The sequence below is a fragment of the Sus scrofa genome, chromosome 1 (assembly GCF_000003025.6).
Source record: "Sus scrofa isolate TJ Tabasco breed Duroc chromosome 1, Sscrofa11.1, whole genome shotgun sequence".
NCBI classification, from domain to species: domain Eukaryota; kingdom Metazoa; phylum Chordata; class Mammalia; order Artiodactyla; family Suidae; genus Sus; species Sus scrofa.
Window position 1 is genome coordinate 128356877 of NC_010443.5, and position 27032 is coordinate 128383908.

General features: G+C 36.5%; 1 protein-coding gene across 4 annotated transcripts in view; it reads left to right on the forward strand.

Annotated features, from left to right (window-relative positions):
* The window catches only part of UBR1 (ubiquitin protein ligase E3 component n-recognin 1), a 155020-nt gene that overhangs the window by 37566 nt on the left and 90422 nt on the right, over positions 1–27032 (forward strand). For all 4 annotated transcript variants that reach the window (XM_021097089.1, XM_021097096.1, XM_021097091.1 and 1 more), the window contains 9 exons: positions 2612–2722; positions 11599–11729; positions 15288–15426; positions 16402–16464; positions 16686–16809; positions 17385–17492; positions 18138–18226; positions 20048–20146; positions 21808–21965. In XM_021097089.1, the coding sequence (XP_020952748.1) occupies positions 2612–2722; positions 11599–11729; positions 15288–15426; positions 16402–16464; positions 16686–16809; positions 17385–17492; positions 18138–18226; positions 20048–20146; positions 21808–21965 (1022 nt within the window). The remainder of the gene's footprint in view (positions 1–2611; positions 2723–11598; positions 11730–15287; positions 15427–16401; positions 16465–16685; positions 16810–17384; positions 17493–18137; positions 18227–20047; positions 20147–21807; positions 21966–27032) is intronic.

Consider the following 27032-nt stretch of genomic DNA (forward strand, 5'->3'; position numbering starts at 1 on the left):
AGGAGGGGAGAGAGAGATACATTAGGGATTAGCAGATACAAATTACTATGTGTAAAATAGGTGAACAGCAAGCACCTATTTTATAGCACAGCAAACTGTATTCATTGTCTTGTAATAACCTATAATGGAAAAGAATCTGAAAAAGGAGTACCTGCTGTGGCTCTGTGGGTTAAGGATCCAGTGTTTTTGCAGGCAGCTGTAGCATGAAATCAATCCCTGGCCTGGGAATGTCCATATGCCTTGAGTGTGCTCATAAAAAAAGAAAAAAAGAGTCTGAAAAAGAATATATGTATATATATAGCTGTACACCGGAAACTAACACAATGTAAATCAACTACAGTAAAAATATTTTTCTGGAGTTCCCGTCGTGGCGCAGTGGTTAACAAATCCGACTAGGAACCATGAGGTTGCGGGTTCAGTCCCTGCCCTTGCTCAGTGGGTTAACGATCCGGCGTTGCCGTGAGCTGTGGTGTAGGTTGCAGACGCAGCTCGGATCCTGCGTTGCTGTGGCTCTGGCTACAGCTCCCACGTTGCTGTGGCTCTGGCTACAGCTCCCGCGTTGCTGTGGCTCTGGCTGTGGCTGTGGCTACAGCTCCGATTCAACCCCTAGCCTGGGAACCTCCATATGCCGCGGGAGCGGCCCAAAGAAATAGCAAAAAGACAAAAAAAAAAAAAAAAAAAAAAAAAAAAAAAATTTTTTCTTTATTTTATTTTATTTATTTATTTATTTTTTTATTTTCCCACTGTACAGCAAGGGGGTCAGGTTATCCTTACATGTATACATTACAATTACAGTTTTTCCCCCACCATTTCTTCTGTTGCAACATGAGAGTAAAAATATTTTTCTAGTTCCCATCTTGGCTCAGCAGTGGTGACTTTGACTAGTATCTTTGAGGATGTGGTTTTGATTCCTGGCCTTGCTCAGTAAGTTAAGGATCCAGCGTTGCCTTGAGCCGTGGTATAGGTCGCAGATGCGGCTTGGATCCCACGTGGCTGTGGCTGTGGCTGTGGCCAGCAGCTGCACCTCTAATTCAACCCCTAGCCTGGAAAACTTACATATGGATCCGAGCCGTGTCGGCAACCTACACCACAGCTCACGGCAGTGGTGGATCCTTAACCCACTGAATGAGGCCAGGGATCAAACCCACATCCTGGTGGATACTAGTTGGGTTCATTTCTGCTGAGCCACAATGGGAACTTCTGCCTTGTTATTTCCTTCTTTCATTAACTGCCACGTCTTTAAGGGATTACTATCTCTTTTTAATGTATTTGATTTTCCTCCAAAAGTAATGCTTCTTTCGATTTGCCACTTCTGGTCCTGCTTATTTTCAGCCTCTTTGCCTGTGGACCAGCAAGTCCGAGCCTGTATTCAGTATTTGTCCCTTGGCATTGGGCTTTCTCTTTCTAATTTTTTTGGGGGGGAGGGGTTGCCCAGGGTATGTGGAAAATTCATAGGCCAGGGATTGAACCCATGCCGTAGCAGTGACCCAAGCAGCTACAGTGACAATGCCAGATCCTTAATCCACTGTATTATAAGAAAACTCTAAAATTCTTTTTTAAAAAAATTTCTTGGGGGGGCTTTCTCTTTCTGGATATTATTTTTGTCTCTACTTTAAGTCCTTGGTACTCCCTACTCTCTTTCATGGAATCTTTTAAGCTTCCCTGTCTTATTGTCAGCATCCACAGGCTTAAAGTGATAGGCAAGTGATGAACTCTGATAAAATAACTTATTTGAAGGTTGTGGTATTTTTGTCTCCAAGTAATGCTATAGACATGGTTCATGTGAGGTTTTATTTGTTCTCCTTGCTAATTGTATGCTTTGGAAGAGGAAGATTTGGGGAAAATTCAAAATTCAGGTCATTGTCATCCTTCTCTGTCTAAACTAGTATGTTTTATCTTTTTGCTTTTTTAGGACCACACCTGTGGCATATGGAGGTTCCCACGCAAGGGGTCGAATCAGAGCTATAGCTGCCAGCCTACACCACAGCCACAGCAATGCTGGATCCGAGCCGCATCTTCGACCTACACCACAGCTCACGGCAATGCCAGATCCTTAACGCACTGAGCGAAGCCAGGGATCGGAACCCGCAACCTCATGGTTCCTAGTCAGATTTGTTGCTGCTGTGCCTGGACAGGAACTCCTAGTGTATTTTAGATAATTTCTTTTACAGAAACCCTCAAAGGAAAAAGGTGACTAAGTTTTAGTTGCTGTGTGAAATCAATATAGATGAAATTTTACATTTCTTAAGTACTTAATATCACTATAATGGTTAAAGTTTTCTCTTTAATCAGAAAATCTCAAGCATTCTGTGTGTTGTATATGTTATTTTTTGCACACTTCACCATCTGTTCTCCATTAGTACAAAATATTAAAAACTATTGTTTGAAAACAATATGTTTCAGAAATGTATCGATTTTGAAGGTCTGTTTTGGTTGTGATTATTTAGGATTTTTTTTTTTTTGTTAATTCAGATGTTTATTGATATACATCTGTAGCATTAAGGCAGTTAAGGTTGAAATAGTGAGGAGTATTTATTATATAGTCATCTTTATCATTCTTTGCTTTGTCTTATGTTTTAAAATCAAGACAAACTCATTTTTCATTTATCAGATGCATACCTCTACTGGAGGAGGATTTTGTGACTGTGGAGACACTGAAGCATGGAAAACTGGCCCTTTTTGTTTAAGTCATGAACCTGGCAGAGCAGGTACTACAAAAGAGGTAAGAATATTGTTATTTTTCAATTGCTAACTATTTTAATCTTGGTAAAATTAAATAGAAATAAATGTTATGTGTATGAGTTAAATTAAATTCCATTGAGAATCCTGATTTTTATGTTCTAATATTTAAATGTAGAGTTTTATTCAACTCTAAAGAATTTAAGGGCTTGATAATTATATTCCATATTTCTCTAAAGAAGGAATGAATTTACAATGAAAAGAACTCAGGATACTTTTTTTTAAGCAGTCAACTTGATAATTAAGAGTAAACAATATATAAGCCTAAAAGAACAAATGAAGTAATTATTAATAGAAAGAGAACATAATGAATTAGGAAGCAGTAGAATTAATACATAAATTCATTAATGCTCTGCTTAAAGGAAAAAAATGTCAATAAACTGATTATCCTCTATACATCCCAGTTAAGAAAAAAAATTGTGACCAAACCCAGATACAGACAGTTAAAAAGAAGAATGGGAACATAACCATAGACTCACAGATACAGAAGAATTATGAAAGGGTCTTTATATGACTCTGCAAATACAGTTATTGATATTATATTCTTTTATCAGATAGTATAAAGTGCTGTAATCTATTCAAAAACAGAGAAAACTTGGTCAGTAACCAATGAAGAAATTTAAAAAGTTGTCACAAGAAAGTACTTCTTATGTGGTACATATATACTGGAATACTACTCAGCCATTAAAAAGAATGAAATAATGCCATTTGCAGCAACATGGATGCAACTCAAGCTTCTCGTACTGAGTGAAGTAAGTCAGAAAGAGAAAGGTTATGTGGAATCTAAAATATGATAAAAATGAACCTAGCTACAAAACAGAAACAGACTCAGACATAGAGAATAGGCTTGTGGTTGCCATGGGGGAGAGGGGAGGGAGTAGGATGGACTGGGACTTTGGAGTTAGTCGATGTGAACTATTACATTTAGAATGGATAAACATTGAGGTCCTATTGTATAGCACAGGGAACTGTATTCAGTCTCTTGGGGTAGACTGTGATGGACGGTAATAAAAGGAATATATGTGTATATATATATATTTATGTATATGATTGGGTCACTTTGCTGTACAGCAGAGATTAGCACAACATTATAAATCATCTATACTATAATAAAAATGATTAACGTGGTACAAAAAAAAGTAAAAGTCCTTCCTAAAAAAGTGCCACACTCAAATAGTTTTACAGAGAAATCCTTTTTGAAACTTCAAGGAATAGTTTTTATACTCTTTAAACTGCTCCTGATAGCAGTGAATCTAGAGTTTAGATTTTGGTCTCTTAAATACCATTCCCCACTAAAGGAAATCAGGTCTTGTAAAAATACCTGGTTCCAGATATGAGTTAGGGTATAAGATAAGCTTACGAAGATGGGTTTGTGTCAAAAGAACCTAATACCCAGCTTGAACCTCACTGACCTGAGCTGGATAATTGGTGCATCAAAAAGACAGTAATCAATAACCACTGTAATTGATTGAATCATACTCAATATATAAAAATCCATGAATTTCTAAAAGTAAAACTTGTATTAGAGCTAAGTAGAATAAAACTTGTTTTTTGCCATGGCAGTGGTATGTACTTATCAATCCCTTACTCTAAAAATGGTGATTAAAGGAAATTAACTAAACATTCATTCTGCCTTTTCAGTAGGAATTGTATTTCATTGTAAGTATCCCCAGCATGAGGTTAAAGCTCTTCTTTTTAGTGGAATATTAATAGAGAAGGGATAATAAGAAAAATCAACATTTTGCAAACCTTAAGAAATACTTGATTTAGGCAAGGATCATTAATAGACACTAAAACCCTTAAAACTTGAGTTGATGAGGAACAGTATTCACATGGTTCTAAATTATGTCATAGTTTACTTGCTAGTCATAAGGGAAAAAAAATGAATCTTTACAGTGGAGGGGGGGTTGGGCATCATACTGTCATCACCTGAAATCAGTTATCAGTGTTAGCATCATTACAAATCTTGGTGTGATGTGGCACTATTAGTGGGGTGTTCCTAGCTCTCTTTGCAGATGACATGATTTTGTATATAGAAAATTCTAAGGAATCCACTAAAAAATTGTTAGAACTAATAAATAAGTTCAGTGCAGTTGCAGGAGATGAGATAATTACAAAAATTATATATTCTATACATTGTAATGAATAATACAAAGATGAAATTAAGAAAAAAGAAGTACGAAGTTTATGTAGTTCAAAAAGGTATCTGCACCCCTGTGTTTACTGCAGCCTTATTTACAGTAGCCAAGATATTGAAATAACCTAAGTGCCCATCATTATATGAATGGATAAAGATGTGTGTGTGTGCATACACAATGGAATTGTACTTAGCCATAAAAAAGAATGAAATCTTGCCATTTGAAACAACATTGATAGGCCTGGACAGTATTATGCTAAGTGAAATAACTTAGACAAAAATAAATACGTATGAATTCACTTACCAAACGATAAATGCTAGAAAGAGTGTGGAGAAAAGAGAAACTTCCTACACAACCAGTGGGAATATAGATTAGTACAACCACTAAGGAGAACAGTATGGAGATTCCTCAGAAAACTACAAACAGAACTACCATTTGATCCAGCAATCCCACTCCTGGGCATCTATCCAGAGAAAACCATAATTCAAAAATGTACACACATCTCAGTATTCATTGCAGCACTGTTTATAATAGTCAGAACATGGAAGCAACCTAAATGTTTATCAACAGAGGAATGATAAAGATGTAGTACATATCTACAATGGAACATTACTCAGCCATAAAAAAGGAAAAATAATGCCATTTGGATGGGCCTAGAGATTATCACACTAAGTAAATCAAAAACAAATATATATCACTTATATGTGGAATATAATTAAAAAATGATACAAGTGAATTTATTTACAAAATGGAAAGAGACTCATATTTCAGAAACAAACTTAAAATTTGAGCAAGTTGGGGGGTGGATAAATTAAAAGTTTGGGATTAACATATAAACACTGCTATAGGTAAAATAAATAACCAGCAGTGACCTGTCCTACGGTATAGCACAGGGAACTCTGCTCAATATTCTGTAATAACGTATGTGGAAAAAAAATCTGGAAAAGAATGGATATATGTATATATATAACTGAATAATTTTGAAACTAACACAACATTGTAAATCAACAATACTCCCATAAAATTAAAAAAAAAATGTAGGGGGCAAAACATCATGATTATTTTTTTCCCTTAAAATACCTGAGAGAAAAAGAAGCATACAGGGAAAAATAATGAGATAATAAATTTAGGTAATTATTTTTATTATACTAATATCTCTTTCTCTGTTTTAAAGTGTTCCTAATAAAATGATAAAAAAATTATTCAAACACTAAACAGATATCAAAAACATATAGGAGTTCCCGTCGTGGCTCAGTGGTTAACGAGTCTGACTAGGAACCATGAGATTGCAGTTTCGATCCCTGGCCTCACTCAGTGGGTTAAGGATCTGGTGTTGCCGTGAGCTGTGGTGTAGGTTGTTGCAGATGCGGCTCGGATCCCTAGTTGCTGTGGCTCTGGTGTAGGCTGGCGGGTACAGCTCCGATTAGACCCCTAGCCTAGGAACCTCCATATGCCATGGGTGCGGCCCGAGAAATGGCAAAAAGACAAAAACAAAACAAAAAAAACACATACAAATTATTCTTGAGAATAGAAGGAAAGGGAAATTTTCCAAATTTGTTATATAAAGCCAACATTATACTGACTTCAGATCTGAAAAAATACAGAATTTATAAATCAGTTGTATTAGTAATTATTATGCTGGAATCGTGAATAAAACATCTGGTGAAATTAATTTTAAAGGAGTAATGTAACACAATCACGTGTACATTCTTGGAATGAACTCTTCTTTGAATTCACCTGTGAAACTGTTTCCACCTGGCATTTTTTGAGAAAGTAGCTCTTTGATAACATTCTCATCTTCTTCCTGGATTATTGACTTCAAATGAATAGCTAGTAAGCATGCCTCATGGTGAAATACTAGTGTATTCCCATTATAGAGACAGGATAAAGAAATCCACTATTGCTACTGTTATTTTACACTTCTTTGGAAGTCAATCAAACAGACAAATATAATGAACTAAAATACATAAATAATAGGGAGGAGGCAAAATAGTTGTGATTTATACCTGGAAAACCCAAGAAATTTAATTGAAAAAGCATTAGAAATTATAGTTTAGTTAGGTTATTGGTTATAGAACTAATACGTTAAAAATCATTAGCTTGTTTAATATGTTCAACAAATGTTTCTTGAATGCCATTACAAGCAATAGCTTTAAGAAAATGTGAAAGAAATATCCCATTTGCTATAGCTTCAAAAAAAAAAAAAAAAAAAAAAAGGTAAAATACCCAGGAAAAAAACAAGAAGGAATCTGCCAGCTCTGTTTTAAGAAAACTTTAAAACTGTTCTCTTATGGGCATGAAAGAAAAAAAAAAATCTTAAGGCATTTGGATTGAAAGATTCAAAAATTTTTCAAGGAGTTCTCATTGTTGCTCAGTGGGTTAAGAACCTGACCAGGGTCCATGAGGATGCAAGTTTGATTCCTGGCCTCACTCAGTGGGTTAAGGATCTGGCGTTGCCGCAAGCTGCAGCATAGATGACAGATGCAGGTTGGATCCTGTGTTGGCTATGGTTGTGGCATAGTCCAGCAGCTGCAACTGCAATTTAGCCCCCTAGCCCAGGAACTTCTATATGCCTCAGATGTGGCTCTAAAAAAAAAAAAGTTTTCCTTTTGGATTATTTTTTAAAAGATTAATTTTTATTAATCTTTAATTTTAATTTTTAAGATTAATTTTAATTTTTATTAATCTTTAAATTTATTAATATTCCCATTCAGAAGAACTGCCAAATTTTGTTTTGGAACTTGACAAAGTAGTCACAAGTTCTTCTGGAGAAATAATTAGGAGAATTGCCAGGAAAAGCCAAAAAAAGAGTTATAAGGCGTTCCCATCATAGCGCAGTGGGACCAAATCTGACTAGGAACCATGAGGTTGTGGGTTTGATCCCTGGCCTTGCTCAGTGGGTTATGGATCTGGGCTGTGGTGTAGGTGGCAGACGTGGCTTGGATCTGGCATTGCTGTGGCTGTGGTGTAGGCTGGCAGCTGCAGCTCTATTCGACCCCTAGCCTGGGAACCTCCATATTCCATGGGTGTGGCCCTACAAAGACAAAAGACCAAAAAAAAATAGGAGTTATGAATTGGGTCCACTTGATTGATTTTTGCCTTTTAGGGCCACCCCTGCAGCATACAGAAACTCCCAGGCCAGGGGTCAAATTGGAGCTGCATCTGCTGGCCTGTGCCACAGCCACAGCAATGTGGGATCCGAGCTGTATCTACCATCTACACCACAGCTCATGGCAACATCAGATCCTTAACCCACTGAGGGAGGCCAGAGATTGAACCCGCATTGTCATGGATACCAGTCGGGTTCGTAACCCGCTGAGCCACAGAGGGAACTCCTAGGTCCACCAGGTTTGAAGTATTTTCAAAGTTGTCATAGTAATCCAGACAGTGTGGTAGGTAGTTGGAATTGAAATTGAGATTTTTCTTTCTTTCTTTTTTTTTTGGCTGCAACTGCAGCTTATAAAAGTTCTTGGGCTAGGAACTGAACCTGTGCCACAGTGGTGACCCAAACCATAGCAGTGACAACACTGGATCCTTAACCCGTCAGGCCACCAGGGAATTCCTGAAATTCATATCTTTAGAATCTGGGCTCCAGTATGGTTTTCTTTTAACCTTGAATTTGGAAATAATTTCAAATTTACAAAAAGTTGCAAAAATAAAAATAATACTAAGAATATTCATATATTTTTTACCTATTCACCTATCATTAACTTTTTCCTCCATATACCTTATCATTCTGCACTATCTTTAAATTGCCTCTTCTCACTCATTTACTAGTCCTGATGTCAGGTGATTTTTCTTCATTTGACAAATAAAAAATTTAGTCAGATATCACCAGATGTCCATTACATGTAACATTCTATCCAGTTTTAACCCTTTCGATTCGTTCTCTTTTTTGGTTTTTTTTTTTTTTGAAGAACCCTTTTAATTTTTTTATTTCCACTTCCTCCTCTGATTTTTTAAAAGGGTATCAGAATATTTTAGCATATAGTTAGAGGGCTTTGTGGCTTGATTTTTATATCCTCTTCATAATTTATTTTAGAAAACTGTTTTCATACTGTTTTGTGTTAAGTAGCTGAAAAATTCTTGGGAATTAAATTGCTCATCTAGTTTTAAAACTAGCCTTCCTCCTTCGACCTTGTGGGGTTCTGGTCTGTTTAGGGTTTTCCTGAATTGTATGACTTCAGAACACTGAATTTAGTCCTGTGCTAACCTGATCTTGTATTTCTTTGGATTTAGAGTTAGATTTAAGAGGTAATTGGTCATTCATGCTTATTCTAAAGATAAATGTGGATATTCTGGAAATGATTCATGATCTGGACATGAGAGAAGGGCACTTATGACTAGCATATGATTAATCAGTTGCCACTCAAACAGTCCTATGTACTTACCATTTGTTTCTTCTTTGCTTTGTGAATGTGAAATCTATACCCTGCCAGGTGTGTGGCTTTGTGCCAGCCACAATAGGGATTTATCAAATGTAATTAGACCTGGCTGATACTAATCAGCCCATCATGCCCAGCATTTGGCAACATCTTTTGAAGTATATTTAGAGCAGTTTCTCTCTAGTCCTGCAGTACATTTCTAGGTTAATTATTAAGGTATTTTTAATAAAAATCTATTTTGATTATAACCCTTTGTTCCCTCTAATTGACCTACTTATTTTCCAAGCTATACTCATCTATCTGAAAGTTTCTTATATACTTATCAGACCTCTTCTGAAGAACTTAGCCTCTGGTTGATACAGTATGGAATGAATAGATTCCTTTAATTCTTCAGATTATACTTTTCTGAAAGCCTGAAAAGTTATATTTAGCTAAAAGAGGTAAGAAATAGAAATGTAGTGGATTAATACTACTGTTAATACTTTTGTCACTTGGAAGTAAAAGCTTTTGAGCAAAATCTCCAGGGGAAGTTTATATATTAAAGAGATAGTAGACATTAAAATCCTAAAAGCATTGGGGAATGAGAAAGAATAGGTGCAAAAGAGCAAATGCATGGGTTAATGTTTTGGTCACCACAGAATAAAATATAGTTCATTAATAAAGTCTATAGCAAGTAAGTTAGAGTTTAATATTAAAAGCTTTATACTGAATTTCTTCTGGATTTTGTGCATGTGTGCCTTAAGGCCTGCTATATTTTCTGCTTACTCTTTTGTTTAAACAGCTTATTAAGATACAACTTGCATATGTGTTTAAAAATTCTCCCATTTAACTCTGCAGCCATTTTGTCTGGATTTGAAATTCAGCTCTGTACCCATTAGCTGTGTGATCAAGGACAAGTTATCTAACCTCTATGACTCCATTTCATTTTCAGTAAAGTGGGACTAGCAACAAGGATGTTAAGAGGATAAAATGAATTAATAAGAGAATGCATTTAAAGCAGTGCCCAACATGTTTTAAGTTGCTAAATAAACAGAAAAAAATATTTAAAAAAAAATTCACCCATTTAAAGTACAGACCTTAAAAAAAAAAAAAAAGAGTTCCCATCTTGGTGCAGTGGAAATGAATCCAACTAGGAATCATGAGGTTGTGGGTTCGATCCCTGGCCTTGCTTAGTGGGTTAAGTATCCGGCGTTGCTGTGAGCTGTATAGGTTGCAGACATGTCTCAGATCTGCATTGCTGTGATTGTGGTGTAGGCCAGCAGCTGTAACTACGATTTGACCCCTAGCCTGGGAACCTCCATGTGCCGAGGGTGTGGCCCTAAAAAGCAAAAAAATAAAAATAAGTACACCTTAGTACTTTAGTGCTTTTTTAGCATATACTTCAGTCTTTTATAATGGCCAAATACTATTCCATTATATAGATATACGCTTTTATTTATCCATTCATCAGTTGATGTAAATTTGGGTTGTTTCCACTTTTTGCCTATTATGAATAATGCTGCCATGAACATTTGTTTTTAAGTTTTTGTACAGATATATATTTTCATTTTCTTTGGATAGATACCTAGGAGTACCTTTGATGGGTCATATGGTAACTTAACATTTTAAGCATCTGTCAGATTGTTTTCCAAATTGCACCATTTTACATTTCCATCAGCATCAAATATGGGTTCAAATTTCTTCATCCTGGCCAACACTTATTATCTGCCATTTTGATTATAATAACCCTACCAGGTGTGAAGGGGTGTGTCATTGTGGTTTTCATTTGCATTTCTCTAATGGTTTATAATATAGAGCATTTGGATGCATTTTTTAAGCTGATTGGTTTGTGCAAACCTTTATTTATTAAGGAGGTGGTATTCTGTAATGAAATGAAAATTGTTTTTCATGAGAGTCAAAAGACCTAGATTTTAGTCTTACTTATTATATTTATTTATAGGTTCTTTGACCTTGGATGGGATCTTTACCCTTTAAGTGCCATTAATTCTCTGCTTTTCTTTATAGGGTTGGCTATGAGGATCAGCTGAACAAATTAATGAGAAAAGTTTTTGTAAGCTGTAGGGAATAACCAATCCCTATAACCAATTGTTCTAAAGGGAGAGAATCATGAAGTGGTGGCAGTGGTGGGGTGTTCCATGGTTCTGCCTCTTTTCCTCTCTGTCTCCTGTAGCTCCAACTTGGCCAAACTGATGTGGATAGCAATCTCTTGAGCGGAACTTAAATTCATTCCTGGAGGATGGTGTAATAAAATCATTGAAATTATTATTGTAAAATTAATAACATCTTCCTCATCCACTTACTTATATACAGTTGTTGGTATTATGTTTTTCTTGCAGAGCTTACGTTGTCCATTGAATGAAGAGGTGATTGCCCAGGCCAGGAGAATATTCCCTTCTGTGATAAAATATATTGTAGAAATGACTATATGGGAAGAGGAAAAAGAACTGCCTCCTGAACTCCAGATAAGGTGGGGAAATTTTTTTAAAGGGTGAAATTTTCTTTTCTTTTCTTTTCTTTTATTTATTTATTGTATTTTTAGGGCCACATCAAAGGCAGCATGTGGAGGTTCCCAGGTTAGGGCTCCAATCGGAGCTATAGCCACTGGCCTAGCCACAGCCACACCATATCCGAGCTGCGTCTGCAACCTACACCACATCTCACGGCAATGCTGGATCCTTAACCGACTGAGCGAGGCCAGGGATCAAACCTGCGTCCTCATGGATGTTAGTCAGAGTTGTTTCTGCTGAGCCACAATGGGAACACCTAAAGGGAGAAATTTTTTTTTAAATGATTTTTATTTTTTCCATTATAGCTGATTTGCAGTGTTCTGTCAGTTTTTTACTGTACAGCAAGGTGACCTGGTCACACATACAGATATGCTTTCTTTTTCTCGCATTATCATGTTCTATCATGAGTGACTAGTGCTATACAGCAGAATCTCATTGCTTATTCATTCCAAAGGCAATAGTTTGCATTAAAGGGAAAATTTTAATGGTGGTTATTTATATTGCAAAATCGGTGTTGGAACGTCTGTGTTGTCATTTACTGCTTAACTATCATAGTGAAAATTTTCTAGAGAATTGCTTCTTGGGAATACTTTTAAAATATCCATTTATATGAAATTCTTTGCTTAGGCACTCTACAGAAGTTAAGCCAAAGGAAGAAACTCATCAGGAGTGTCTCATTTTCAAGGGGGAAAAAAAAAAAAAAAAAAACTATGATAGGGCTCCTATTCTAAATAATTTATGAGGACCTAGCAGCTATTCATCCCAGTAGAGAGGTAAATTGCCTGGTTTAATCCTGGCCTGGACCAATCTTTGGGTTCACTGAGAGGTTTGTAAACAAAGGTGGGACTTTGGAACAGAGTATCTATGTTTAGTACAGGTCTTTAGCTTTTTTCTTGATTAAATTTTGATGGTAAAAATAAGATAGCTGTTAGGTGGTAACTGTACAAAATGACACACAAAGCTTCAAGACAAAAATAGCTGGAGAAACTATTATAACAAAATAACTTGTATCTTCCCTGTTTCTTACTCCATCACTAAACTATGGTAAAATAGAATGTGCTGGAGTTCCTATCCTGGTGCAGTGGAAACAGATCCAACTAGAAACCATGAGGTTGCGGGTTTGACCCCTAGCCTGGCTCCATGGGTTAAGGATCTGGCGTTGCTGTGGCTGTGCTCTAGACCAGCAGCTACAGCTCTGATTTGACCCCTAGCCTGGGAACCTCCATACGCCGCAAGTGCAGCCGTAAAAAAAATAAATAAATAAAATCTTTAAAAAAAAAATAGAATGTGCTAAAAATTGAAATTACCCCTTTCCCTATGCTCCCTAAGCTGTAGGGAGCCCCACTTCTCTTTGCTTAGTGCTGTGGCCACTTTGTTGGTCGATAAACCTGCTTGAGGTATTGTTGCTCCAGTCTCTGCCTCCTCCTTCCCTGCAGTTTCTAGCAATAGTCCTTTGCCCTGTGCTTTGGTATCTAGGATTATCTCAATTGTAGGGATTGAACAGTTTTGTTTGTTTTTTGTTTTGTTTTTTTTTGGCTAAAACTCGGCAATTTCTAGGGAGTTCCCATTTGTGGCTCAGTAGGTTATGAACCCAGCTAGTATCCATGACGATGCAGGTTCAATCCCTGGCCTTGCTAAGTTGGTTAAGGATCCAGCATTGCCGTGAGCTGTGGTGTAGGCCGGCAGCTGCAGCTCCAGTTAGACCCCCTAGCCTGGGAACTTCCATCTTGCTGCAAGTGTGGCCCTGAAAAGCAAAAACAAAAACAAAAACAAAACAAACAAAATACCCTGGCAACTTCTAACAATCATAAGTCTTTTCAGTGACATTAATATTTCATTTCCTCTTACAGATGCAAAAGAGATTCCATGAAATACAGTTTGGGCCTTATGGGAATTTTTCTACCTGTGTAATATTAGGAATTTCACAAAATTGCATCTCAAATCTAAATACAGGTTTTTGAGTTTATTGGGTTCGTTTGTATTTTAGGAGAGAGAATTAAGAGTTTTAATTTGAAGACATTAAATGTGTTGTTTTGACTCTTACTAGGGCATCAACTTCTTGAAAAAATAAAGGTCATCAGAGATTATGTCCCCCAAGATTTTAATTTCAAATAGATCGATCAGTTAAACACTTCAAGAAACTTCGTGTTGGGGGAGTTCGCATCATGGCTCAGCAGAAACGAATCTGACTAGTATCCATGAAGTTTGATCCCTGGCCTCACTCAGTGGGTTAAGGATCTGGCGTTGCCTTGAGCTGTGGTGTAGGCTGGCAACTATAGCTCTGATTCCACCCCCAGCTTGGGAACTTCCCTGTACTGTGAGTGTGGCCCAAGAAAAAAAAGTTTGTGTTGGTAAACATAATACTAACAGTCTACCTGTCTAAAAAGGGTGGATTGCTTAAATATCGTTGTGTTTGTAGACAGCACTAGACTTCAAATTTATAGGTCTAAATACTAATCCTCACTGCTTTTGGGACTATGAGAAGTCTTTTTGAGCCTCCATTTCTTAAGCTGTAAGAGGCCTGAGAAAACATCAGTTGAAGAGTTATAAGGATCAATTGAATATTTTTAAAAAGTGTATTGTTGTAAACTGTTTAAAACTGATAATAACATCTGACATTTGTGTAGCCTATGACAGCTGTTTTCATATATTTTAGAAGATCCTCACACTACTCTCAAAAGGTAGATATTATGCTCTTAGAGATGGAAAAGGTTTTAATCAGCAAGATTAAAAGCTTAAGTGATTTGTCTGAGGTCTTACAGTCAAATGGTAGTGCTGGCACTTTGAATAGACACAATTTTTTTTTTTTTTTTTTTTTTTTTACTTAAGTGTACTATAAAACTAGTATCGCAATAATTAGAAGGTAAAAATAAATTCAGTACAAACTAAATGTTAATAAAATATGGAGTTCCCATTGTGGCTCAGCAGGTTAAGAATCCAACATCATGTTCATGAGGATGCAGGTTCATGAGGATGCAGTTAAGGACCCAGTATTGCTGAAAGCCATGTCATAGGTCACAGATATGGCTTGGATTGGGTGTGGCTGTGGCTGTGGTATAGGCCTCAGCTACAGCTTCGATTCGACCCCTAGCCTGGGAACTTCCACATGCTAAAATTACAGCTGTAAAAAAAAAAAAAAATGTTAATAAAATCTGACTATTGTCTTCTCGAAGGTCTGAGCCTGAGGCCTTTTCTCCCTTTGTCAAACTAGAAGATTAGCCAGAGTTAAGAACAGTATTAAAGACATACTACCACTAACTGAGAATAATATTTTACTTCTGAAAGTAATGAGACTTAGGAGATTGGAAAAAGCAATACTTTTATCAGGGCTTTAAAATTCCATGGCACTGTACCACTTAAAGTTGTTCCCTGTATCAGTATTACAGTGGTACTTTCCTGTATGTAGGAAACTACCTGTTATTGTTTCAACAGATGACATGTACTATTTAAGCCTATTTTTCATACTTTGTTTATTGGTTGTAGTGTTTAAATATTTATCTTTTTTTAAAAAAAAACAGAGAGAAAAATGATAGATACTACTGTGTCCTTTTCAATGATGAACACCATTCATATGACCATGTCATATACAGTCTACAGAGAGCTCTTGACTGTGAGCTTGCAGAAGCCCAGTTGCATACCACTGCCATAGACAAAGAGGTTCGTGATCTTCATTTGAATTATTATGCTGTTTTCCATCAGCTTTTTGGAAGTTACGTGATGACCAGCCCTTGCTATGTAAACTTAGTTTTGTGTTAGGTACAACTATCTCTTGATTTATTCCTTATCGCCTAAGTAAATTGGTTAAACTTGATTTTTCTGTGTGTGTATATCATAGTTTTAGATAACTATTTATACTTTTCCTCTTTTATTCTAAATAATTAGAAAGTTACTAAATATTTTGGTAAAGAGTAGTTAAGGATGTCACCTCAACCTCAGTCTGTTTCTGAATGAATGCATGAATTATGAAAAACTGGTCATTCATGAATTATGAAATGCTGATCATTTCTGAGATTTTAACATTAGTTAATAAAACTATTTATAGAATAATATTGAGAGCATTGCTCAGATTTTATTCAATACCCATCCAAAGCGTGTTCCTCAGGTATATAGACGGAATGTTAACCTAATCCTTACCCTTAGGAGGAGTGTAGTTCAGTGGAAGAAGCATCACTAGTAATTAGTATAGTGATTCTAGGGCTTGAGGAATCAATATCCTGGCCACACCTCTAACCCACTAGTGGACCACAAGTGTGTTACAAAACATATGTTGAGGAAATTTAACTTCACTCATGAAAAATATTTAAAGCATAAAGCAGGAGTTTAGTAAACTCAAGTTATTATTATCTGATAGAAACAGAATATACTACAATGAATAAATAACTGACATACTTGCCAAGCAGGAAATCTAGGATCCTAAAGAATAGAAATTCTCTGCTAGCAGTATTGAAATTTCTGGAGCTACATAAAGTTGCAAAACATTTATGTTTATCTTCTAGGTATTGTCAGTTTTAGGACTTTTAGGCAGTCAGCATATGATGATAATTAAGATTTTATTAGATCTTCGAGCTATATATTACTTACTGATTGGGATTGTCAGTCCACTAACTAATTGTCATGTTTGTCTATAATTAGGGTCGTCGAGCTGTTAAAACAGGTGCTTTTTCTGCTTGCCAGGAAGCAAAGGAAGATATTAAGGTAATTTTCTGAATTATGGTCAAAAGAGAATTTTAAGAGGAATGCACATTACAAGAGCCCAAGTAGTTTGACATCCTAAATAAAGATAGGATTGGAGCATTTAGACTCAGAGATTTGAACAACAATTAACAATTATGTGATTTCTCTTTTTGAAGAATACATTACTTAATTAAATCAGGATTTAAAAAACTAGTTTGTTTTTAATATTCCTTTCTTCGTAGAGTCATTCAGAAAATGTCTCTCAACATCCACTGCATGTAGAAGTATTACACTCTGAGGTTATGGCTCATCAGAAATTTGCTTTGCGTCTGGGATCCTGGATGAATAAAATTATGAGTTATTCAAGTAAGCATATGGCCTGTTTTTCTTATTTTTCATAAAATACTTTTTTTTTTTTTTGCTTTTGTCTTTTTAGGGCCGCATGCGCAGCATATGGAGGTTCCCAGGCTAGGGGTCGAATTGGAGCTGTTGCTGCCGGCCTACACCAGAGCCACAGCAACGCCAGATCCAAGCCACGTCTGTGACCTATACCACAGCTCATGGCAACGAGGGATCCTTAACCCACTGAGCAAGGCCAGGGATTGAACCTGCAACCTCATGGTTCCTAGTCGGATTTGTTTCCACTGCTTCATGGCAGGAACTCCATAAAATACTTTTTAAAAATAGAATTTTAAAATGTCATTGAGTATAAAGTAAAATATCTTTTTGTTCTTTTTTTTACTATGTCTTGATAATTTTCAGGTTTGCATTTCAGGTGCTATAAATAGTATTTTATTGTCTCTCCATTCTTTAATATTAATATTATTATTCTTGACATCAAGTATGGGAGGATTAATGTTAGTTTTTTCGTATGTTATAGAAATGTACTTTTGCGAGAAATACTCTAAGAATAAAAATTATGTGACTTCTTTTGATTGTAGGTGACTTTAGACAGATCTTTTGTCAAGCATGCCTTAGAGAAGAACCTGGCTCTGAGAATCCCTGTCTCATAAGCAGGTTAATGCTTTGGGATGCAAAGCTTTATAAAGGTAGGTAGATCTCTACTTAATGCTGCTCTCCATGAAGCAAAGGAAGATTATGACCTTAAGAGTTGTGATCTCTTATATTTATTAAATCAGTGAACTTGATAAGATATTATGCTTTCAAGGTGATCTTAACCAATCAATATGCATTTTTCTTTGTTAAAACAATGTTAAAATCCAGGGTTATTGCCTTTTTATTATAGTGCTTTTTCATTTAGTCAGGACTAGTAAAAAAGAATATACATATATTCAAGTAATAGCACCATTATAAAAGTTATGTTAATTTTCATTTTTGAAATCTAAATGAATAGCCAAAAGTAAAAGGTGAGAGAAAGTCTAAAGGGGTTGGAGAGGGAAGGTACAGAGTAAGAGTAGTTTTTAGTGAAACAGAACCAAAAGGAATGGACAAGAGTTGGAAGTAGAATAAAGTAAGATACAGTGGTGAAGGGATGCAGAAGAGGGAAAAGGCATTATGTATATGTATTTTAAATTCTAGCTATTAAATATTAATGTAATAAATGCTACTAATATTTGAGTCCTTGAGGTCTTTTAGCATGTGAAATACTTTTATAATATTCTGCCACTACTAATAGCTGGAATTTTTTTTTGCCTTGGTGATACTCCCCCACTTCCCCCAAAAATGATTTATAGGTGCCCGTAAGATCCTTCACGAATTGATCTTCAGCAGTTTTTTTATGGAGATGGAATACAAAAAATTCTTTGCTATGGAATTTGTGAAGGTAATTGTTCTTTATAGCTATCAACAAATAGAAAACCATTTTTGTAAGTGAAATAATAGAAGCAAAAGGGAAAATTATGAAGCAAGAATTTAATTTTATAGTTCATTTCTTTGTCAAAAAGTTCAGTTGTTTTCATGTTTGATAGTAAGGAAACAGTAGTCTGGGAGAGGAGAAAAGTGGACAGTGACCTCTTATTTGCCTCGACAAAGTAATAGGAAGTTACCACATTTGCATATGTATTTACCCTTCCTAATCATTTGTCTGTTAGTAAAAGTATAGCAAGAGAAGTGACTAGTTGAAAGGTATAGCAGAGAAAAGGAACAGGGCTAAAAGGAGGCAGGAATTTGATGGGTAAGAGTTATGCTTAACTATTTGAGGCTAGAATATAAAGATAAAATTTAGAGCTTTTTGATATTGTCTTATTGATCTCCTATATATCCCTTACAATGTTATATTTTTTGTGTGTTTTTCTTAAGTTAGATTAGTTAGAACATGTACTTCTTTAATCTTCTATTTTGCCTTATACAAAAGTATCTAATAAATACTCGTTAGCTTACTGTCATTCTGAGTTACAGGCAACTCTCTAAAACTTAAGACAGGACAGAGGTAGGACCCAAGATGGAATCAGGGAATGAAATAATGATTGTCTTAAGTAAATGATACTTTGGGATAAGTTACCTGCACTTCCTGGTTCTTCTAAGTAGATTGTCAAAAGTAACGAAGATATTTGGTTTCTTAAAAGGTGATGACAACTCGAATTTTCGACTCTATTCTTCTAAAACTCTTTAGAGATAGAATATTGGGCATATGTGTGATCCAAAATGAATATTTTCCCTTTTACAACAGCAAATCTCACTACTGAGATTCTTTTTTTTTTTTTTTTTTTGTAAACCATGAGTACCTCTTAAACTTTGAATTCCTTTTTTTTTGTGTGTCTTTTTGTCTTTTTGTCTTTTCTAGGGCTGCACCCGCGGCATGTGGAAGTTCCTAGGCTAGGGGTCCAATTGGAGCTATAGCTGCCAGCCTACGCCAGAGCCACAGCAACGCAGGATCTGAGCCGCGTCTGTAGCTTACACCACAGCTCACGGCAATGCCAGATCCTTAACCCACTGAGCGAGGCCAGGGATTGAACTTGCAGCCTTGTCATTGCTAGTCGGGTTCATTAACTACTGAGCCATGACGGGAACACCGTTAAACTTTGAGTTCTAGTGGATGAAATTAAATACATAGGTCAAGGATCTAACACTGTAGTTACATGTAGTAGATGCTTGATATGTGACTAGATGTATTATTATGTTTGTTCTCCCAGTATATCACAGTTTATTTTCAGGTGGTATGTACCAGTATGGATAAGAAGTTATGTGCAGCCAGCATCCATTCTTTTTAAGACTGGAATGATTCTGATGGTTGCATGGTTTCCTGGGTCATGTCAGTTTTTAAATACTTTAATACAGTCCTTGCCCTAGTCCATTGGTATAAAATCTGCTAATGATTGCCCCAGATTCTGTTTGGAGAAAGAATATACTGCACCTTTGCGGTCCTCTGTGATTTTTACTTTTGTGTGTGTTTGTGTGCTTTGTTTTTTTAAATAGTTTTGACTTCTAAATATGCTACATTGAGTAACTGAATTCATATTTGGTTTCTTGTTTGTTGTTCTCTTTCTAGTATATTTTTTTGATTTTAGTATCTCCCCTTAATAAATGGGAATTATAGTACTTGCCATCTTATACACAGAAACAAATGTAGCGTCTGTTAAAATTGGAATTTTAAAAGTTTTCAGTCATTAATAATTGCTTCTCCACTTATTATTGTATCTTTCAGTATTATAAGCAGCTCCAGAAGGACTATATCAGTGACGATCATGACAGAAGTATCTCTGTAACTGCACTCTCAGTTCAGATGTTTACTGTTCCTACTTTGGTAAGTATTGACTAGTCTTTGCAGTTTTTCTAAGTAATACTTGTTTTTTAAGAATTTTATTTAGTGGTGAGTAAAATTAAAACAGTTTTCAGAATCCACTTGCCTCAGTGGTATCTGCATGTGAATAATACTTGAATGATGCCAAAGGACCTGGTAACTCACAGAGTAGGAGTGATGGCACTGTCTTGGTCCAAAAGTCCTGATCCCTGCAGGTTAAGTCTGGGGCTGGTTTCTCAGTTTTTAGAATAAGTTAGGAGCAGTGCCTTTTTAATACCAAGAAGATTTTTTGTGTGTGCTATTCTTTTGTTTTTTAGGTTTTTGTTGTTGATATTAGGGGTTGGGCAGCGGGGAGCCTAGATCAAGATAAAACAAAGCCCAAGGAGAGTATAACTGTCAGGCATTTGCATGACATGGTGCAACATAGGCCTGGGAGGAGAGTGGAGGCCTTTCCACAGGCCTGCTTTCTTTTTGCTTTTTTAGGGCCGCTCTGTGCCATATGGAAGTTCCCAGGCTAGGGGTCAAATTGGAGCTGCAGCTTCCAGCCTACACCACAGCCACAGCAACACTGGGTCCTAACATCTCCAACCCTGTGACACAGTTTGTAGCAATGCCAGATTCTTAACCCACTGTGCAAGGCCAGGATTTGAACCTGCATCCTCATGGACACTACTTTTGGGTTCTTAACCCTCTGAACCACAACGGGAACTCCAGCTTCCTTTTTATACTACTACTTTTCCTGTTTCTCCTGAACAGTTTGGTTAACTCTTCCTACTTTTTGTTTTGTTTTGTTTTTTGTTTTTTGCTATTTTAGGGCCGTACCCTCAGGATATGGAGGTTCCGCAGGCCTACACCACAGCCACAGCAATGTGGGATCCAAGCCGCATCTGTGACCTACAGAACAGCTCACAGGAATATCACATCCTTACCCCACTGAGTGAGGCCAGGGATTGAACCTGCATCCTCATGGATCCTAGTTGGGCTCATTAACTGCTGAGCCGTGAAAGGAACTCTGTTCCTGTGTTTTCTTTTCAAAGGCTAGAGAAAAGGATGGGGAAAAGAAACTGGATTGTGAGTGAGGGGGAGAATGTCAGAATAGATAATAATATGATGGAAGTCTTGAAGTATATCTGTTCTACTTTGCTCACTAATGGTAAACATTCATGTAAATAACCTGTGTAATAGGCTTAGGGTGTTCAGACAGGTGTTTTCTAGTTAGGAATAGGGCATTTTTACTTTTAGAAAGTAATTTCTTAGAAATTGCTATTCTGTGAGACTAAGGACTGACTGTGATGCTCAACAAACATTTATTAAAAATGTCTTACTGGGAGTTCCCATTGTGGCTCAGTGGAAATGAATCAGACTAGTAACCATGAGGATGCTGGTCAATCCCTGGCCTCTCTCAATGGGTTAAGGATCCAGCATTGCTGTGAGCTGTGGTGTAGGTCTCAGATGCGGCTCAGATCTGGTGTTGCTCTGGCTGTGGTCTAGGCTTGTGGTCTAGTTCCTAGCCTGGGAACTTCCATGTGCCATGGGTGCGGCCCTAAAAAGACCAAAAAAAAAAAAAAAAAAAAAAATAGTAGTAATAACTTACCAACCAATTGAATAAAGTCCTCACTCTAATGAGTTAATACTAAAAAGAGTATTCTTGACGTATTTTGCAGGCTCGACATCTTATTGAGGAGCAGAATGTTATCTCTGTCATTACTGAAACTCTACTGGAAGTTTTACCAGAGTACTTGGATAGGAACAATAAATTCAACTTTCAGGGTTACAGCCAGGACAAATTGGGAAGAGTATATGCAGTAATATGTGATCTAAAGTAAGTTGTTCAAGTCAAAAAGTGAGGGTACTTGCCAAACACAGTTGTGCTTATTCTATTTTGTAAATAAACCTCTGATCCTTTTGGTTTTTTTGGAATCTTTGTAGTGATGGCAAGTATGAAGAACTTTTACTCTCATGTCAATAAATGTTTTAAGTGAAAGCTTCTTATAGAGTTAAAACTAGGTCAATAAAGAAGTTACTGAGGGGTGTACCCGCTGTGGTGCAGTGGGATTGGTGGTGTCTTAGGAGCACTGGGATGCAGGTTTGTTCCTCAGCCCAGCACAATCGGTTAAGAATCCAGCATTTCTACAGCTGCAGTGTAGGTCGCAGTTGCGACTCAGATCTTATCCCTGGCCGAGAGCTCCATATGCCATGGGGTAAGGTGACTAAAAAAGAAAAAAAAAAAAAGTAGTTGCTGAGGAAGGACCTCTTATAGGAACTTAGGATTTTTTGGGGTCACTAAATGAATTTTCATCATAATTAACTGTGCCTTCCCCTGATGATGCATTTTGGTTCTGTCTTATATAGATTTTTGGTGCATATTTTAGATGTTCTTGTTGATATGAATTTCTTTTTAACTCTTTTTTCATACATATAACCACGTTATTGATATTCATCAGAGGCTTCTTAAGTTTTTCTCCCTGAAAAGAATGAAGAGTTTCCTTTTTTTGTTGTTTAATATTTTTTTCTTTTTTATGATTTTTATTTTTTCCATTATAGTTGCTTTACAGTGTTATATCAGTTTCTACTGTACAGCAAAGTGACCTAGTCATATATATATATATTCTTTTTCTCATATTTCCCTCTGTCATGTTCCATCACAAGTGACTAGATATAGTTCCCTGTGCTACACAGCAGGATCTCATTGCTTATCCACTCCATACGCAATAGTTTACATCTATTAACCCCCAACTCCCAGTCCATCCCGCTCCCTCCCCCTTAGCAACCACAAGTCTGTTCTCCAAGTCCATGAGTTTCTTTTCTGTGGAAAGGTTCATTTGTGTCATATTAGATTCCAGATAGAAGTGATATCATATAGTATTTGTCTCTTTCTGACTTCTCTTAGTATGAGAGTCTCTAGTTCCATCCATGTTGCTGCAAATGGCATTATTTTGTTTTGTTTTTTTCTATGGCTGAGTAATATTCCATTGAATATATATACACCACATCTTCCTTTTTTTTTTTTTTTTTTTTTTTTTTTGTCTTTCTGCCTTTTCTAGGGCCACTCCTGCAGCATATGGAGGTTCCCAGGCTAGGGGTCTATTCGGAGCTGTAGCTGCCGGCCTATACCAGGGCCACAGCAACAGGGGATCCAAGCCATGTCTGTGACCTACAACACAGCTCATGGCAACACCAGATCCTCTACCCACTGAGCAAGGCCAGGGGTTGAACCCACAACCTCATGGTTCCTAGTCGGATTTGTTAACCACTGAGCCACGACGGGAACTCCTACACCACATCTTCTTAATCCATTCATCTGTCGATGGACATTTAGGTTGTTTCCATGTCTTGCCTACTGTGAATAGTGCTGCAAGGAACATTCGGGAGCAGGTATCTTTTTCAAGGAAAGTTTTGTGTGGATATATGCCCAGGAGTGGGATCACTGGGTCATATGGTAGTTCTATATTTAGTTTTCTGAGGTACCGCCATACTTTTTGCATTGATGGTACCAATTTATATTCCCACCAGCGGTGTAGGAGGGTAACCTTTTCTCCACACCCTCTCCAGCATTTGTTATTTGCTGACTTGTTAATGATGGGCATTCTGACTGGTGTGAGGTGGTGCCTCATAGTGGTTTTGATTTACATTTCTCTAATAATTAGTGATGTTGAGCATTTTTTCATGTGTTTGTTGGCATCTTCTTTGGAGAAATGTCTTTTCAGGTCTTTTGCCCATTTTTCAATTGGGTTGTTAGTTTTTTTGCTCTTGAGCTGTAAGTTGTTTGTATATTTTAGAGATTAAGCCCTTGTTGGTTGCATCATTTGAAATTATTTTCTCCCATTCTGTGGGTTGTCTTTTTGTTTTTTGTTGTTTTTTTTTTCTGTTTTTTGTTGTTTTTTTTTTTGATGGTTTCATTTGCTGTGCAAAAGCTGGTCAGTTTGATTAGGTGCCATTGGTTTCTTTTTGCTTTTATTTCTGATGCCTTGGGAGACTGACCAAAGAAAACATTTGTAAGGTTGATGTCAGAGAATGTTTTCCTATGTTCTCTTCTAGGAGTTTAATGGTATCTTGTCTTACATTTAAGTCTTTAAGCCATTTTGAGTGTATTTTTGTGCACGGTGTGAGGGTATATTCCAGTTTCATTGATTTACATGCGGCTGTTCAGTTTTTCAAGCACCGCTTGTTGAAAAGACTGTCTTTTTCCCATTTTATATTCTTGTCTCCTTTGTCTAAGATTAATTGATTGTAGGTGTCAGGGTTTATTTCTGGGTTCTCTATTCTTTTCCATTAGAATGTATGTCTTGTAAGGATAACCTGACCCCCTTGCTGTACAGTGGGAAAAAAAAAAAAAAAAAAGAATGTATGTCTGTTTTGGTACCAGTAGCACACTGTCTTTATTACTGTAGCTTTGTAATATTGTGTGAAGTCTGGGAGAGTTATGCCCCCTGCTTGGTTTTTGTTCCTGAGTATTGCTTTGGCAATTCTGGGTCTTTTATGGTTCCATATAAATTTTTGGATTGTTTGTTTTAGTACTGTGAAAAAAGTCATGGGTAATTTGATAGGGATTGCATTGAATCTGTAGATTGCTTTGGGTAGTATGGCCATTTTTATGACATTATTTTTCTAGGAGCATGGAATATCTTTCCATTTCTTTGAATCCTCTGTAATTTCCTTGATTGATATTTTATAGTTTTCAGCATGTAAGTCTTTCACATCCTTGGTCATGTTTATTTCTAGGTATTTAATTTTTTGGGGTGAGGTTTTAAAAGATATTGTATTTTTATTTTCATTTTCTAATATTTCATTGTTAGTATACAGAAATGCAACCTATTTCTGAATGTTAATTCTTGTATCCTGCTACTTTGCTGAATTGATTGATCAGTTCGAGTAGTTTTTGTGTGGAATTCTTAAGTGTCATGTCATCTGCATACAGTGACAATTTTACCTCTTCTTTTCCAATTTGGATACCTTTTATTTCTTTTCTTTGTCTGATTTCTATGGCTAGGACTTCCAATACTGTGTTGAATAAAAGTGGAGAGAGTGGGCATCCTTGTCTTGTTCCAGATTTTAGCAGGAACGCTTTCAGCTTTTCTCCATTGAGTATGGAGCTATGGATTTATAAAAGGCTTTTTATTATGTTAAGGTATATTCCTTCTATATCCAGTTTGGTAAGAGTTTTTATCATGAACGGGTGTTGGAGTTTGTCAAATGCTTTTTCTGTATCTGTTGAAATGATCATGTGGTTTTTGACTTTTCTTTTGTTAAGGTGGTGTATGATATTGGTTGATTTGCATGCTTTGAACCATCCCTGTGAATCTGGGATGAATCATACTTGGTCGTGCTGTATGATCTTTTTCATATGTTGTTGGATTCGGTTGGCTAAAATTTTGTTGAGAATTTTTACGTCTGTATTCATTGAAGATATTCCCCTATAATTTTCTTTTTTGGTAGTATCTTTGGTTCTGGCATTAGGATGATGGTGGCTTCACAGAATGTATTTAGGAGTGTTCCTTCTTCAGTCTTTTGGAAAAGTTTAAGTAGGATGGGTATAAGTTCTTCTTTGTATGTTTGGGAGAATTTGCCTGTGAAGCCGTCTGGTTCAGGACTTTTGTTTGTAGGGAGTGTTTTTATTATATACTCAGTTTCATTTCTAGTGATTGATCTGTTTCTTCTTGATTCAGTTTTGGCGGGCTGTAAGTCTCAAGAAAGTTATCCATTTCTTCTAAGTTGTCAAATTTGCTGGCATGTAATTGTTCATAGTATTCTCTTATGGTTTTTTGTATTCTGCAGTATCCATTGGAATTTCTCCTTTTTCATTTCCTATTTTGTTTATTTGAGTTTTTTCTCTCCTCTTCTTGGTGAGTATGGCCAGATGTTTCTCAATTTTGTTTACCCTTTCAAAGAACCAGCTCTTGGTTTTATTGATTTTTTTTCTATTGTTTTTTGAATCTCTATTTTATTGATTTCCTCTCTGATCTTTATGATTTCCTTCCTTCTGCTGACTTAGATTTTGTTTGTTCTTCTTTTTCTAATTCACTTAGGTGGTGGGTTAAGTTGTCAATCTGAGATTTTCTTTTTTGAGGAAGGCCTGTATCGCTATGAATTTCCCTTTAAGTACTGCTCTTGTAGCAGCCCATAGAATTTGAATGGTTGTGTCTGAGAATTTACTTTTATTTTATTTATTTATTTATTTATTTTTTGTCTTTTGTCTTTTGTTGTTGTTGTTGTTGTTGCTATTTCTTGGGCCGCTCCCGCGGCATATGGAGGTTCCCAGGCCAGGGGTCTAATCGGAGCTGTAGCCACCGGCCTACGCCAGAGCCACAGCAACCCGGGATCCAAGCCGTGTCTGCAACCTACACCGCAGCTCACAGCAACGCCGGATCGTTAACCCACTGAGCAAGGGCAGGGACCGAACCCACAACCTCATGGTTCCTAGTCGGATTCATTAACCACTGCGCCACGACGGGAACTCCCTGAGAATTTCCTTTTAAAGTTGGAATACCTGATAGATCACATTTGGGATCATTGGATCTAAAAGGAAATACATTTCCATTTGTATAGAGAGATTGGTTGGTTCCAAACCAACCTGGAAATAGTTTAGTCTTGTTAAAAAAATATCTTTGACAGACTTCTGGAAGTATGCATTGGATCCTTAATATTACTGAGAAAGATTCTTATAACCCTTTTCAAATTCCTCAATTTCTAAGTATGATTATAACATATAATACAAATATAACATATAGTATTTAGTAAATTGTTAGGTTTTCACATCTTTAGTACTTATAGAGAGGGTGATGAGTTCAGTTATGAATTGCCATTTAGCTAGTGTGTTAACAAATTATATAATTTAGTTATGTAAAACAAACAAAAACACAAAAACTCCAAATGACAGTACTTAAAGCTT